The following is a 16,131-nucleotide window of genomic DNA, read 5'->3' as shown; positions in this document are numbered from 1 at the left end:
AGTGAATGAGTTCAAGTTAGAACCAATCTTGAAAATATATGACTTTTTCCTAAGAACTGTATGACTGTATTGTCATCACAAGAGTTTAACCTTGAAAGTATGACTTTTCATGTAAAAATATACAACTTTATTTTCATAAGATTTCGATTTTATTCTCGCATCCCGATATACAGTATTTTCAGTGTGGCCCTAATACCACAACATCAGTGTATATTATATGCTGATCCCTACTCCTTATATAACCAAGACTCAAAGTACACTCCTTTTTTTTTTCGTCTGTCCTGTGTTTCTTTCCTCATTTTTAATAAATCCATTAATCATAATTCTTCATTTGTTACTGCCTTATTCCCCTCCAAGAATTCACTTCCTTCTTTCTCCTCCTCTTGTAAACTTTAAATCTTGATCCTTTGTTCTCCTGCTTTCCATTTTTGTGTCTGTTTGCTTGTGACTCAAGTTGTGCTGAGTGATTAACGTCAAACAATCAAATGAAAAACCTCAAGTGGATGGCCTTGTCAATTTGATTATTTGCCCAGTTATTTTTTTACAAGCCAGTCAGCGCTCCTTTTTTTTTTCCTTGTCTCAATAACACCTTTCCCCCACCCATTTCGCATACTTACTTGCACGCAGATAAGAATTAACTTGCAGCCATACAGTTAGTCATTGGCTGTAGGAATTGTAATGACGTCTTGTGGAATATAATTAACCTTTCCAGTTAACGTCACATCATACTTGGACATTGGAGGATTTTAAAAGAAATAATACAATAAATAGTGTTGCTTTGGTCAAAACACACAAAATGTTATTTTTAAGAATGTTCTAATACAGTGTTTTTTGTTATTATTTACGGTACAATAAGGTAACTAGTTCATGAGAACAAAATTTAAAGAAAATAAATACATTTTACTTTGCAATTTTGAAAGCAACAAATATTGCAGGACTCTTAATAATGAAAATTATTGATGAGCCAAATAAAACAACTAAATTCTTTTTAATAGATTCATATGAGGCCCATTGTACACTGAGCAACATGGCCAAACACAACTGAACTGACAATTGTGAACAAATTACAATCAGTGACTCAGCGAACACCTGCTAACCCTCGCACACATACCAACTCGCTGCAATGAAAAAACGGTGACCTCTTGTGTTCTTATCAGGAAACAATACACCACTTATCCTGTACTGTGTTATTTTTCATTTGAACCACATGCAGCATGGCACAATTGTCAAGGAAAAAGTGTCTTGCCCTGGCCACTGTAGCTATCTGATCATAAAAAGAGAGGAAACTGGGAAGAAATAACGAAAGGGAGTGAATATTTGAGAGACTATTGACATCTGACATTGACTGCACTCGATTCGTGCAACAGAGACTCTCCACGCTTGGCTTTTTTTATACAGTATATAATAGACATACAGCCATGGAAAACAATATGACATCACCCTTGTGTGGTTGTTGTTCACGACATTTTCCAAAGGTTTTCTTGATAATAACCAAAACCACTTCACAAGGACTGACATCAATAACAATGCTTAGTCCAACTATTTTTTTAAGTCACATTTGGTGAATTTGGAATTTAAAAAAAAATCTATACTGTTGGTCAGTCCAGTTATTTTTACACGTTAATGACCAATCAATCAAATGTTGAAAATGGCTTGCTCTCTTTCACAATACAATGCCAGTGGTTGAACAAACATTTTGGGGGTCTCCTGAAAAGTGGCTATTTCGGAGGTACAAGGTTTTGGCCCGACGCCAGCAACTATATATTTCATATGTATGCTGCAAGGCAGCTTTATTTAAATAGTACATTTCATACACAAGGCAACTCAATGTGCTTCACACGAGCAAAGACATAACACACCTACAAGCATTCCCAAACACAACAGTTGACGACATTCAGAAGCAAAGCTGCGAAAACAAGCGTGTTTTTCAAAACTTCATAAAAATAATTAATTAAAATACATGGACAACTTTTTAACACGTTCGGAAACTTTGAAAACATTTAAAAGTTACGAAACAAGAGTAAGAGTTCTTGAAATAATTGAAAGACAAAAAGATTTAATTTTGATTTCAGCTCATAGTAAAACTTTGAAAATGACAGTAATTCACTCATCAAAACTAGGCGCAGAACCCCGCTTACTATGCGACATCTCAGTCACTCTGACTCAATGTGCAGTGGGCTTTAGACTGGTTCACTTATACTTAATTATGTGACAGGTAAAAGTGTTCAAATGTTTCAACTGTTTAACTTGAAAAAGTCAACATGTTTTTATGATTACAACATGAGTTATATCTGTTTTGTCCTGAAAGTCAACCAAGTTGAGTTCTTTCTGTGTCAAAATGCATTTTTGAACTGATGAGAGCGGCATGCTAGTGAGATGTGAATGTTTATTTTCATGACGATGATTAATATTTCTGTACCCTACCTCGCCCGTCCAAGCATTGTCCCAAGACTTGTGCAATTGTGTGCATGTGTGAGTGCGTATGTACGTTCAGGGAACTTCTCAATTCATTGCGACTTCATGCTCCAATACATCAAACGTTTGCAGAGGGAGGGCGCGATATCAGGGAAAATCTCGCTGACCTGTTGATCATTTATGACACACGGGTTACAAGAATGATTGCTGGATCAAACTGAACTAGACCATAAAGAGCGGCAGTGAGAATTTTAATATTTTCCCCATCCACATGAATATGATGAAATGATTCAAGGTATACCTTTTGGATGATTACCTGACAAGAAGGGAACATGAAGACGTGGAAGAGCTTTTCCACCATTCTCATTCGCACAGCCGTCATGATGATGTTTGCATTGAGTGTGACAAACACCCAAGAACGAGGTAACGCTCTCATTTCTTCGCTTGATGAAACAATCTGAATCTGTTTCAGCTGTATGCCTAAAAACATTGAAGTGCAAGAGCTCAAAAATTGTCTAGATGATAAATTTAGACTGAAAAATTATTTTCACGATCCAAATCAAGTTTTGTTGTAAAAACGTCAAAGTAAGAAGTTATAGATATTGTGTTTTTCTCCCCTACTAATTTCTCACCAATATAGTTATGAATAAATAATTAAACAAACATGTGCTGTTCATTTAAAAGCACATCTCCACAGGGAATTTCCATTTATTATTTATTAAGTATTTTTATTTTGTCTGCAACTATAAAACATGGTAAAATGATGAAAGTGACCACATTAAACAAAGTAACAATTTTTTGTATATGAATGGCTAAGGCTTTGTTGGTGGCGTCGCTTTAAAAAAAAAAGTAAATATTCATCCTGTATATGGCATAATTGTCTGTGATGAATATACCATGTGTACATCTCAAATATTTGATACTGTTTAAAACTAAAAAAATGACTTCATATTATATTACAACAGCCATATTTTATGTCAATATATTGGGTCAAGACATGATTTTCTGTCGAAAAAGTGCAGGATGCCTCTGACATGTTTTGTTTGTTGACTGTTGTCAAAGCACAGCTACCTGGAGTAACCATCATTGAATCCAGTGTTTCCGCACCCTTATTGAGCCAAGGCACATGCAGTATTTTACAGTTGAAAAATCTCAGGGAACACCACCAAACCAAAAATGTTACAAAAAGTATATATACTTAGTATCATCTTGTTTCATTTTACTCACAAATTTATTTAGATTCAGTGTGAAATTTGGTCCGCTTTAGTTTAATGAATGTCACTTTCTGCCATCAAGAAGAAGGGCATTTATTTGTTCTGCTTGTCAGTATATGTCGATGGCAAAGAAAGGTGAATATACATTATTTCTAGTCAATAAGTAATATTTGGCCCAATTACTGTAAAGGTTATTATAGTTCAACTAAAAACTAAATAACTAAATAAAATCACTCCAACTAAAATTGAAATAACGTTTTTGCTCAACAAAAGTGAAAAAAAAATCATTTTAGAAACACGAGAACTAATTGAAACTGCGTTACATTTATAACATTTACTAAAACTAACTATAGCAAAAGTGGCCTTCATTTTCATCTTTGGCAATATTATAAATAAGATGTACGGGCTCATTTTAAATGTATTTATTTCTGTATTGCTGTACCTCCATATAGAAGAAGGAAGGTCATACAGTCGTTGGAGAATTTACTTTATGACACCATACCATGCTCCACATATTTAAAAAAAACTAAAAGTAATATTAAAACTAATAATGTCCAAACTAAAATGATGCATTTTAAAAAATAAACAACATGCTCTAAGAACGAATTAAAAATCTGATTTAAAAAAGCAAAAGTCAAAATGAAATGAAAGATAACTATAAGAAAAAAATTCAATACTATTAAAACCCAGATTACTGTAAAAGAAATTGCATAATTTGCCACAGAAAACCTAATTATGTCTAACGGCACAGTGGTTGAGAATCACCAATACAAGCAATGTCAAAGCATGTCGATTTACTGTCTGATATCTCCTTTAACAGGAAAGCAAAATGGAAAACAGACTGATGACCATAAAGGAATGGAGCTAACTAAAATGCATTTTACCTTGCATGACCATTCAAGAATTTTGGGACAACCAATGAATCAAATATCAGATGTGATAAGGACAAATATTGTGAAAGAAATCATCAATCCTTCTGCAGAGTCTAAAACAAAAAACAGAGTATCTCCACCAGCCAACCATGAAACAAATATAGATATTTTGTACTTATCGTCAGAGCCACAGTCAAAATCTTTTGCAACAATTATGCCCACGGAATCAACTCAATCAAACACGTCACTTGAAATATCCACCACAAAGGGAAGTATGGAAACGACCAGCAATAATAATCGCTCCACAGAAACTGATACAAAACCAAACAATGTGGGAACAACACAACCCTCCCGAACCAGAATTGAACCATCAACTATAGGCATGACCTCACCTTTGGAACTAGAGTATAGATCTGAAACAAATGTCATATTTGGAGGATCAAGATCTAATGACTACAACAGAGAGTCAACCACTTTGTATAAAAGGTCAACTAAAATAACACCAACCGGGCAATCATCTTCCTCACCAGGGCAGCAGACTACATCATTAACAACATTCTTGTTCACACACTCAACTGGATCAAAAATCTCACCCAAAACATCCACTAAAGAGGTAATGATGCAAACTCACGACAATGATCAGTCTATAACAACATTCAGTTCTTCCACAGATACTGAACTATCATCACCAACATTCCCACCAAAAACCACTGCGTTGACTGACACAACACTAATCAATCCAGAAACAAGTCAATCCTCTGTAGGCAGCCTAGAGCCATCAACAACAGTTGATATGTCTTCATCCTCAGAACCAAAGTTTACATCTGAACAAACAGGAGTATCAACACCTGATGATCACAACACCAACTCAATCAGTTCAGAATCAGAAAGAACAATATTGTCCTATTCAGAGCCACTGAAAACATCTGTGACCGCTGTTATGCCAAAAAATTATGTCGCAACAATCATGCCAAAGGAACAAACTGAGTCAAATACATCTCCTGAATCATCCACCACCAAGGGAACTATACAAACTACTGACAATGATCAGTCTACAGCAACATCCAGTTCTTCCACAGATACTGAAGTTTCCTCATTTTTGCCTTCCACATATTCACCAATGACAACCCAGTTGAGCTATACTTCTGGAATTAACACAGACACAACATCAATCAGTGTTGAATCAACTCAGTCCTCTCTAACCAGCAATGAACCATTATCAACAACTATGTATTTATCTTCAGAACCAAATTTTACATCGGAAACAATCAGTTTATACACAAAGTCAACTCAAATTGAAATAACCAGTCAGGAAACTTCAACTAGTGAATTGTCTTCCACTCCACTGCCACAGACTACATCTGTCGCAACAAAAATGCCAACGGAACCGACTGAATCAAATTCATCTCCTGAATCACCCACCACCAAGGGAACTATGCAAACTACAGACAATGATCAGTCCATAGCAACATCAAGGTCTTCCACAGATACTGAAGCTTCCTCATTTTTGCCTTCCACATTTTCACCAATGACAACCCAGTTGAGCCATACTTCTTCTGGAATTAACACAGACACAACATCAATCAGTGGTGAATCAACTCAGTCCTCTCTAACCAGCAATGAACCATTATCAACAACTATGTATTCATCTTCAGAACCAAATTTTACATCGGAAACAACCAGTTTATACACAAAGTCATCTCAAACTGAAATAACTAGACAGGAAACCTCAACTAGTGAATTGTCTTCCACTCCACTGCCACAGACTACATCTGTCGCAACAATCATGCCCACAGAACCGCTTGAGTCAAATACATCTCCTGAATCATCCACCACCAAGGGAACTATGCAAACTCCTGACAGTGATCAGTCTATAGCAACATCCCGTTCTAGCACAGATACTGAAATTTCCTCATTTTTGCCTTCCACATTTTCACCAATGACAACACAGTTGAGCCATACTTCTTCTGGAATTAACACAGTCACAACATCAATCAGTGGTGAATCAACTCAGTCCTCTCTAACCAGCAATGAACCATTATCAACAACTATGTATTTATCTTCAGAACCAAATTTTACATCAGAAACAACCAGTTTATACACAAAGTCATCTCAAACTGAAATAACCAGTCAGGAAACTTCAACTAGTGAATTGTCTTCCACTTCACTGCCACAGACTATATCTGTCGCAACAATCATGACCACAGAACCGACTGAATCAAATTCATCTCCTGAATCATTCACCACCAAGGGAACTATGCAAACTACAGACAATGATCAGTCTATATCAACATCAAGGTCTTCCACAGATACTGAGGCTTCCTCATTTTTGCATTCCACATTTTCACCAATGACAACCCAGTTGAGCCACACTTCTTCTGGAATTAACACAGACACAACATCAATCAGTGGTGAATCAACTCAGTCCTCTCTAACCAGCAATAAACCATTATCAACAACTATGTATTCATCTTCAGAACCAAATTTTACATCGGAAACAACCAGTTCATACACAAAGTCATCTCAAACTGAAATAACCAGTCAGGAAACTTCAACTAGTGAATTGTCTTCCACTTCGCTGCCACAGACTATATCTGTCGTAACAATCATGACCACAGAACCGACTGAATCAAATTCATCTCCTGAATCATCCACCACCAAGGGAACTATGCAAACTACAGACAATGATCAGTCTATATCAACACCAAGGTCTTCCACAGATACTGAAGCTTCCTCATTTTTTCCTTCCACATTTTCACCAATGACAACCCAGTTGAGCCATACTTCTTCTGGAATTAACACAGACACAACATCAATCAGTGATGAATCAACTCAGTCCCCTCTAACCAGCAATGAACCATTATCTACAACTATGTATTTATCTTCAGAACCAAATTTTACATCGGAAACAACCAGTTTATACACAAAGTCATCTCAAACTGAAATAACCATTCCAGAAACTTCAACTAGTGAATTGTCTTCCACTTCACTGCCACAGACTATATCTGTCGCAACAATCATGACCACAGAACAAACTGAGTCAAATTCATCTCCTGAATCATCCACCACCAAGGGAACTATGCAAACTACAGACAATGATCAGTCTATAGCAACATCCCGTTCTTCCACAGATACTGAAATTTCCACATTTTTGCCTTCCACATTTTCACCAATGACAACCCAGTTGAGCCATACTTCTTCTGGAATTAACACAGACACAACATCAATCAATAATGAATCAACTCAGTCCTCTCCAACCAGCAATGAACCATTATCAACAACTATGTATTCATCTTCAGAACCAAATTTTACATTGGAAACAACCAGTTTATACACAAAGTCTTCTCAAACTGAAATAACCAGTCAGGAAACTTCAACTAATGAAATGTCTTCCACTTCAGTGCCACAAACTACATCTGTCGCAACAATCCTGCCCACAGAACCAATTGAGTCAAATACATCTCCTGAATCATCCACCACCAAGGGAACACTGCAAACTACTGACAAGGATCAGTCTATATCAACATCAAGGTCTTCCACAGATACTGAAGCTTCCTCATTTTTTCCTTCCACATTTTCACCAATGACAACCCAGTTGAGCTATACTTCTGGAATTAACACAGACACAACATCAATCAGTGGTGAATCAACTCAGTCCTCTCTAACCAGCAATGAACCATTATCAACAACTATGTATTCATCTTCAGAACCAAATTTTACATTGGAAACAACCAGTTTATACACAAAGTCTTCTCAAACTGAAATAACCAGTCAGGAAACTTCAACTAATGAAATGTCTTCCACTTCAGTGCCACAGACTACATCTGTCGCAACAATCATGCCCACAGAACCAATTGAGTCAAATACATCTCCTGAATCATCCACCACGAAGGGAACAATGCAAACTACTGACAAGGCCCAGTCCATAGCAACATCCCGTTCTAGCACAGATACTGAAATTTCCTCATTTTTGCCTTCCACATTTTCACCAATGACAACCCAGTTGAGCCATACTTCTTCTGGAATTAACACAGACACAACATCAATTAGAGGTGAATCAACTCAGTCCTCTCTAACCAGCAATGAACCATTAACAACAACGATGTATTTATCTTCAGAACCAATTTTTACATCAGAACCAACCAGTTTATACACAAAGCCATCTCAAACTGAAATAACCAGTCAGGAAACTTCAACTAGTGAATTGTCTTCCACTTCACTGCCACAGACTATATCTGTCACAACAATCATGCCCACAGAACCGACTGAATCAAATACATCTCCTGAATCACCCACCACCAAGGGAACTATGCAAACTACTGACAATGATCAGTCTATAGCAACATCAAGGTCTTCCACAGATACTGAAGCTTCCTCATTTTTGCCTTCCACATTTTCACCAATGACAACCCAGTTGAGCCATACTTCTTCTGGAATTAACACAGACACAACATCAATCAGTGTTGAATCAACTCAGTCTTCTCTAACCAGCAATGAACCATTATCAACAACTATGTATTCATCTTCAGAACCAAATTTTACATCGGAAACAACCAGTTTATACACAAAGTCATCTCAAACTGAAATAACTAGTCAGGAAACCTCAACTAGTGAATTGTCTTCCACTCCACTGCCACAGACTACATCTGTCGCAACAATCATGCCCACAGAACCGATTGAGTCAAATACATCTCCTGAACCATCCACCACCAAGGGAACTATGCAAACTACTGACAATGATCAGTCTATAGCAACATCCCGTTCTAGCACAGATACTGAAATTTCCTCAATTTTGCCTTCCACATTTTCACCAATGACAACCCAGTTGAGCCATACTTCTTCTGGAATTAACACAGACACAACATCAATCAGTGGTGAATCAACTCAGTCCTCTCTAACCAGCAATGAACCATTATCAACAACTATGTATTTATCTTCAGAACCAAATTTTACATCAGAAACAACCAGTTTATACACAAAGTCATCTCAAACTGAAATAACCAGTCAGGAAACTTCAACTAGTGAATTGTCTTCCACTTCGCTGCCACAGACTATATCTGTCGTAACAATCATGACCACAGAACCGACTGAATCAAATTCATCTCCTGAATCATCCACCACCAAGGGAACTATGCAAACTACAGACAATGATCAGTCTATATCAACACCAAGGTCTTCCACAGATACTGAAGCTTCCTCATTTTTTCCTTCCACATTTTCACCAATGACAACCCAGTTGAGCCATACTTCTTCTGGAATTAACACAGACACAACATCAATCAGTGATGAATCAACTCAGTCCCCTCTAACCAGCAATGAACCATTATCTACAACTATGTATTTATCTTCAGAACCAAATTTTACATCGGAAACAACCAGTTTATACACAAAGTCATCTCAAACTGAAATAACCATTCCAGAAACTTCAACTAGTGAATTGTCTTCCACTTCACTGCCACAGACTATATCTGTCGCAACAATCATGACCACAGAACAAACTGAGTCAAATTCATCTCCTGAATCATCCACCACCAAGGGAACTATGCAAACTACAGACAATGATCAGTCTATAGCAACATCCCGTTCTTCCACAGATACTGAAATTTCCACATTTTTGCCTTCCACATTTTCACCAATGACAACCCAGTTGAGCCATACTTCTTCTGGAATTAACACAGACACAACATCAATCAATAATGAATCAACTCAGTCCTCTCCAACCAGCAATGAACCATTATCAACAACTATGTATTCATCTTCAGAACCAAATTTTACATTGGAAACAACCAGTTTATACACAAAGTCTTCTCAAACTGAAATAACCAGTCAGGAAACTTCAACTAATGAAATGTCTTCCACTTCAGTGCCACAAACTACATCTGTCGCAACAATCCTGCCCACAGAACCAATTGAGTCAAATACATCTCCTGAATCATCCACCACCAAGGGAACACTGCAAACTACTGACAAGGATCAGTCTATATCAACATCAAGGTCTTCCACAGATACTGAAGCTTCCTCATTTTTTCCTTCCACATTTTCACCAATGACAACCCAGTTGAGCTATACTTCTGGAATTAACACAGACACAACATCAATCAGTGGTGAATCAACTCAGTCCTCTCTAACCAGCAATGAACCATTATCAACAACTATGTATTCATCTTCAGAACCAAATTTTACATTGGAAACAACCAGTTTATACACAAAGTCTTCTCAAACTGAAATAACCAGTCAGGAAACTTCAACTAATGAAATGTCTTCCACTTCAGTGCCACAGACTACATCTGTCGCAACAATCATGCCCACAGAACCAATTGAGTCAAATACATCTCCTGAATCATCCACCACGAAGGGAACAATGCAAACTACTGACAAGGCCCAGTCCATAGCAACATCCCGTTCTAGCCCAGATACTGAAATTTCCTCATTTTTGCCTTCCACATTTTCACCAATGACAACCCAGTTGAGCCATACTTCTTCTGGAATTAACACAGACACAACATCAATTAGAGGTGAATCAACTCAGTCCTCTCTAACCAGCAATGAACCATTAACAACAACGATGTATTTATCTTCAGAACCAATTTTTACATCAGAACCAACCAGTTTATACACAAAGCCATCTCAAACTGAAATAACCAGTCAGGAAACTTCAACTAGTGAATTGTCTTCCACTTCACTGCCACAGACTATATCTGTCACAACAATCATGCCCACAGAACCGACTGAATCAAATACATCTCCTGAATCACCCACCACCAAGGGAACTATGCAAACTACTGACAATGATCAGTCTATAGCAACATCAAGGTCTTCCACAGATACTGAAGCTTCCTCATTTTTGCCTTCCACATTTTCACCAATGACAACCCAGTTGAGCCATACTTCTTCTGGAATTAACACAGACACAACATCAATCAGTGTTGAATCAACTCAGTCTTCTCTAACCAGCAATGAACCATTATCAACAACTATGTATTCATCTTCAGAACCAAATTTTACATCGGAAACAACCAGTTTATACACAAAGTCATCTCAAACTGAAATAACTAGTCAGGAAACCTCAACTAGTGAATTGTCTTCCACTCCACTGCCACAGACTACATCTGTCGCAACAATCATGCCCACAGAACCGATTGAGTCAAATACATCTCCTGAATCATCCACCACCAAGGGAACTATGCAAACTACTGACAATGATCAGTCTATAGCAACATCCCGTTCTAGCACAGATACTGAAATTTCCTCAATTTTGCCTTCCACATTTTCACCAATGACAACCCAGTTGAGCCATACTTCTTCTGGAATTAACACAGACACAACATCAATCAGTGGTGAATCAACTCAGTCCTCTCTAACCAGCAATGAACCATTATCAACAACTATGTATTTATCTTCAGAACCAAATTTTACATCAGAAACAACCAGTTTATACACAAAGTCATCTCAAACTGAAATAACCAGTCAGGAAACTTCAACTAGTGAATTGTCTTCCACTTCACTGCCACAGACTATATCTGTCGCAACAATCATGACCACAGAACCGACTGAATCAAATTCATCTCCTGAATCATTCACCACCAAGGGAACTATGCAAACTACAGACAATGATCAGTCTATATCAACATCAAGGTCTTCCACAGATACTGAGGCTTCCTCATTTTTGCATTCCACATTTTCACCAATGACAACCCAGTTGAGCCACACTTCTTCTGGAATTAACACAGACACAACATCAATCAGTGGTGAATCAACTCAGTCCTCTCTAACCAGCAATAAACCATTATCAACAACTATGTATTCATCTTCAGAACCAAATTTTACATCGGAAACAACCAGTTCATACACAAAGTCATCTCAAACTGAAATAACCAGTCAGGAAACTTCAACTAGTGAATTGTCTTCCACTTCGCTGCCACAGACTATATCTGTCGTAACAATCATGACCACAGAACCGACTGAATCAAATTCATCTCCTGAATCATCCACCACCAAGGGAACTATGCAAACTACAGACAATGATCAGTCTATATCAACACCAAGGTCTTCCACAGATACTGAAGCTTCCTCATTTTTTCCTTCCACATTTTCACCAATGACAACCCAGTTGAGCCATACTTCTTCTGGAATTAACACAGACACAACATCAATCAGTGATGAATCAACTCAGTCCCCTCTAACCAGCAATGAACCATTATCTACAACTATGTATTTATCTTCAGAACCAAATTTTACATCGGAAACAACCAGTTTATACACAAAGTCATCTCAAACTGAAATAACCATTCCAGAAACTTCAACTAGTGAATTGTCTTCCACTTCACTGCCACAGACTATATCTGTCGCAACAATCATGACCACAGAACAAACTGAGTCAAATTCATCTCCTGAATCATCCACCACCAAGGGAACTATGCAAACTACAGACAATGATCAGTCTATAGCAACATCCCGTTCTTCCACAGATACTGAAATTTCCACATTTTTGCCTTCCACATTTTCACCAATGACAACCCAGTTGAGCCATACTTCTTCTGGAATTAACACAGACACAACATCAATCAATAATGAATCAACTCAGTCCTCTCCAACCAGCAATGAACCATTATCAACAACTATGTATTCATCTTCAGAACCAAATTTTACATTGGAAACAACCAGTTTATACACAAAGTCTTCTCAAACTGAAATAACCAGTCAGGAAACTTCAACTAATGAAATGTCTTCCACTTCAGTGCCACAAACTACATCTGTCGCAACAATCCTGCCCACAGAACCAATTGAGTCAAATACATCTCCTGAATCATCCACCACCAAGGGAACACTGCAAACTACTGACAAGGATCAGTCTATATCAACATCAAGGTCTTCCACAGATACTGAAGCTTCCTCATTTTTTCCTTCCACATTTTCACCAATGACAACCCAGTTGAGCTATACTTCTGGAATTAACACAGACACAACATCAATCAGTGGTGAATCAACTCAGTCCTCTCTAACCAGCAATGAACCATTATCAACAACTATGTATTCATCTTCAGAACCAAATTTTACATTGGAAACAACCAGTTTATACACAAAGTCTTCTCAAACTGAAATAACCAGTCAGGAAACTTCAACTAATGAAATGTCTTCCACTTCAGTGCCACAGACTACATCTGTCGCAACAATCATGCCCACAGAACCAATTGAGTCAAATACATCTCCTGAATCATCCACCACGAAGGGAACAATGCAAACTACTGACAAGGCCCAGTCCATAGCAACATCCCGTTCTAGCCCAGATACTGAAATTTCCTCATTTTTGCCTTCCACATTTTCACCAATGACAACCCAGTTGAGCCATACTTCTTCTGGAATTAACACAGACACAACATCAATTAGAGGTGAATCAACTCAGTCCTCTCTAACCAGCAATGAACCATTAACAACAACGATGTATTTATCTTCAGAACCAATTTTTACATCAGAAACAACCAGTTTATACACAAAGCCATCTCAAACTGAAATAACCAGTCAGGAAACTTCAACTAGTGAATTGTCTTCCACTTCACTGCCACAGACTATATCTGTCACAACAATCATGCCCACAGAACCGACTGAATCAAATACATCTCCTGAATCACCCACCACCAAGGGAACTATGCAAACTACTGACAATGATCAGTCTATAGCAACATCAAGGTCTTCCACAGATACTGAAGCTTCCTCATTTTTGCCTTCCACATTTTCACCAATGACAACCCAGTTGAGCCATACTTCTTCTGGAATTAACACAGACACAACATCAATCAGTGTTGAATCAACTCAGTCTTCTCTAACCAGCAATGAACCATTATCAACAACTATGTATTCATCTTCAGAACCAAATTTTACATCGGAAACAACCAGTTTATACACAAAGTCATCTCAAACTGAAATAACTAGTCAGGAAACCTCAACTAGTGAATTGTCTTCCACTCCACTGCCACAGACTACATCTGTCGCAACAATCATGCCCACAGAACCGATTGAGTCAAATACATCTCCTGAATCATCCACCACCAAGGGAACTATGCAAACTACTGACAATGATCAGTCTATAGCAACATCCCGTTCTAGCACAGATACTGAAATTTCCTCAATTTTGCCTTCCACATTTTCACCAATGACAACCCAGTTGAGCCATACTTCTTCTGGAATTAACACAGACACAACATCAATCAGTGGTGAATCAACTCAGTCCTCTCTAACCAGCAATGAACCATTATCAACAACTATGTATTTATCTTCAGAACCAAATTTTACATCAGAAACAACCAGTTTATACACAAAGTCATCTCAAACTGAAATAACCAGTCAGGAAACTTCAACCAGTGAATTGTCTTCCACTTCACTGCCACAGACTATATCTGTCGCAACAATCATGCCCACAGAACCGACTGAATCAAATTCATCTCCTGAATCATCCACCACCAAGGGAACTATGCAAACTACAGACAATGATCAGTCTATATCAACATCAAGGTCTTCCACAGATACTGAGGCTTCCTCATTTTTGCATTCCACATTTTCACCAATGACAACCCAGTTGAGCCACACTTCTTCTGGAATTAACACAGACACAACATCAATCAGTGGTGAATCAACTCAGTCCTCTCTAACCAGCAATGAACCATTATCAACAACTATGTATTCATCTTCAGAACCAAATTTTACATTGGAAACAACCAGTTTATACACAAAGTCTTCTCAAACTGAAATAACCAGTCAGGAAACTTCAACTAATGAAATGTCTTCCACTCCACTGCCACAGACTACATTTGTCGCAACAATCCTGCCCACAGAACCAATTGAGTCAAATACATCTCCTGAATCATCCACCACCAAGGGAACACTGCAAACTACTGACAAGGATCAGTCTATATCAACATCAAGGTCTTCCACGGATACTGAAGCTTCCTCATTTTTTCCTTCCACATTTTCACCAATGACAACCCAGTTGAGCTATACTTCTTCTGGAATTAACACAGACACAACATCAATCAGTGGTGAATCAACTCAGTCCTCTCTAACCAGCAATGAACCATTATCAACAACTATGTATTCATCTTCAGAACCAAATTTTACATCGGAAAAAACCAGTTTATACACAAAGTCTTCTCAAACTGAAATAACCAGTCAGGAAACTTCAACTAATGAAATGTCTTCCACTTCAGTGCCACAGACTACATCTGTCGCAACAATCATGCCCACAGAACCAATTGAGTCAAATACATCTCCTGAATCATCCACCACCAAGGGAACAATGCAAACTACTGACAAGGCTCAGTCCATAGCAACATCCCGTTCTAGCACAGATACTGAAATTTCCTCATTTTTGCCTTCCACATTTTCACCAATGACAACCCAGTTGAGCCATACTTCTTCTGGAATTAACACAGACACAACATCAATTAGTGGTAAATCAACTCAGTCCTCTCTAACCAGCAATGAACCATTAACAACAACTATGTATTTATCTTCAGAACCAAATTTTACATCAGAAACAACCAGTTTATACACAAAGCCATCTCAAACTGAAATAACCAGTCAGGAAACTTCAACTAGTGAATTGTCTTCCACTTCACTGCCACAGACTATATCTG

At 37.9% G+C, this 16,131-nt stretch overlaps 1 protein-coding gene across 1 annotated transcript; it reads left to right on the top strand.

Moving 5' to 3' along the window:
- The first annotated feature begins 5,441 nt into the window (after nucleotides 1–5,441).
- On the top strand, nucleotides 5,442–14,929 carry LOC147141924 (uncharacterized). Its single transcript, XM_086040317.1, has 7 exons — nucleotides 5,442–7,901; nucleotides 7,953–8,700; nucleotides 8,761–10,514; nucleotides 11,193–12,807; nucleotides 12,868–13,664; nucleotides 14,142–14,818; nucleotides 14,920–14,929. Exons 1-7 carry the CDS (start codon nucleotides 5,442–5,444, stop codon nucleotides 14,927–14,929), a joined length of 8,061 nt encoding a protein of 2,686 aa, XP_085896443.1.
- Nucleotides 14,930–16,131: the final 1,202 nt, after the last annotated feature.

The sequence above is a fragment of the Filicampus tigris genome, chromosome 9, assembly GCF_054856515.1.
Source record: "Filicampus tigris isolate MCC_2025a chromosome 9, RoL_Ftig_1.0, whole genome shotgun sequence".
NCBI classification, from domain to species: domain Eukaryota; kingdom Metazoa; phylum Chordata; class Actinopteri; order Syngnathiformes; family Syngnathidae; genus Filicampus; species Filicampus tigris.
The sequence above is the reverse complement of the archived record's forward strand: the minus strand, read 5'-3'. Positions and strand labels throughout refer to the sequence as shown.

Bases quoted from the DNA above. Each gene is read 5' to 3' on its own strand.
- LOC147141924 (XM_086040317.1), top strand. From the start codon at position 5,442: ATGCCAAAAAATTATGTCGCAACAATCATGCCAAAGGAACAAACTGAG. The intron at 8,701-8,760 runs GTGAATTGTCTT...TCATGCCCACAG, and splicing joins CAGTCAGGAAACTTCAACTA to AACCGACTGAATCAAATACA. The intron at 13,665-14,141 runs GTCGCAACAATC...CCCACCACCAAG, and splicing joins CAGTGCCACAGACTACATCT to GGAACTATGCAAACTACTGA.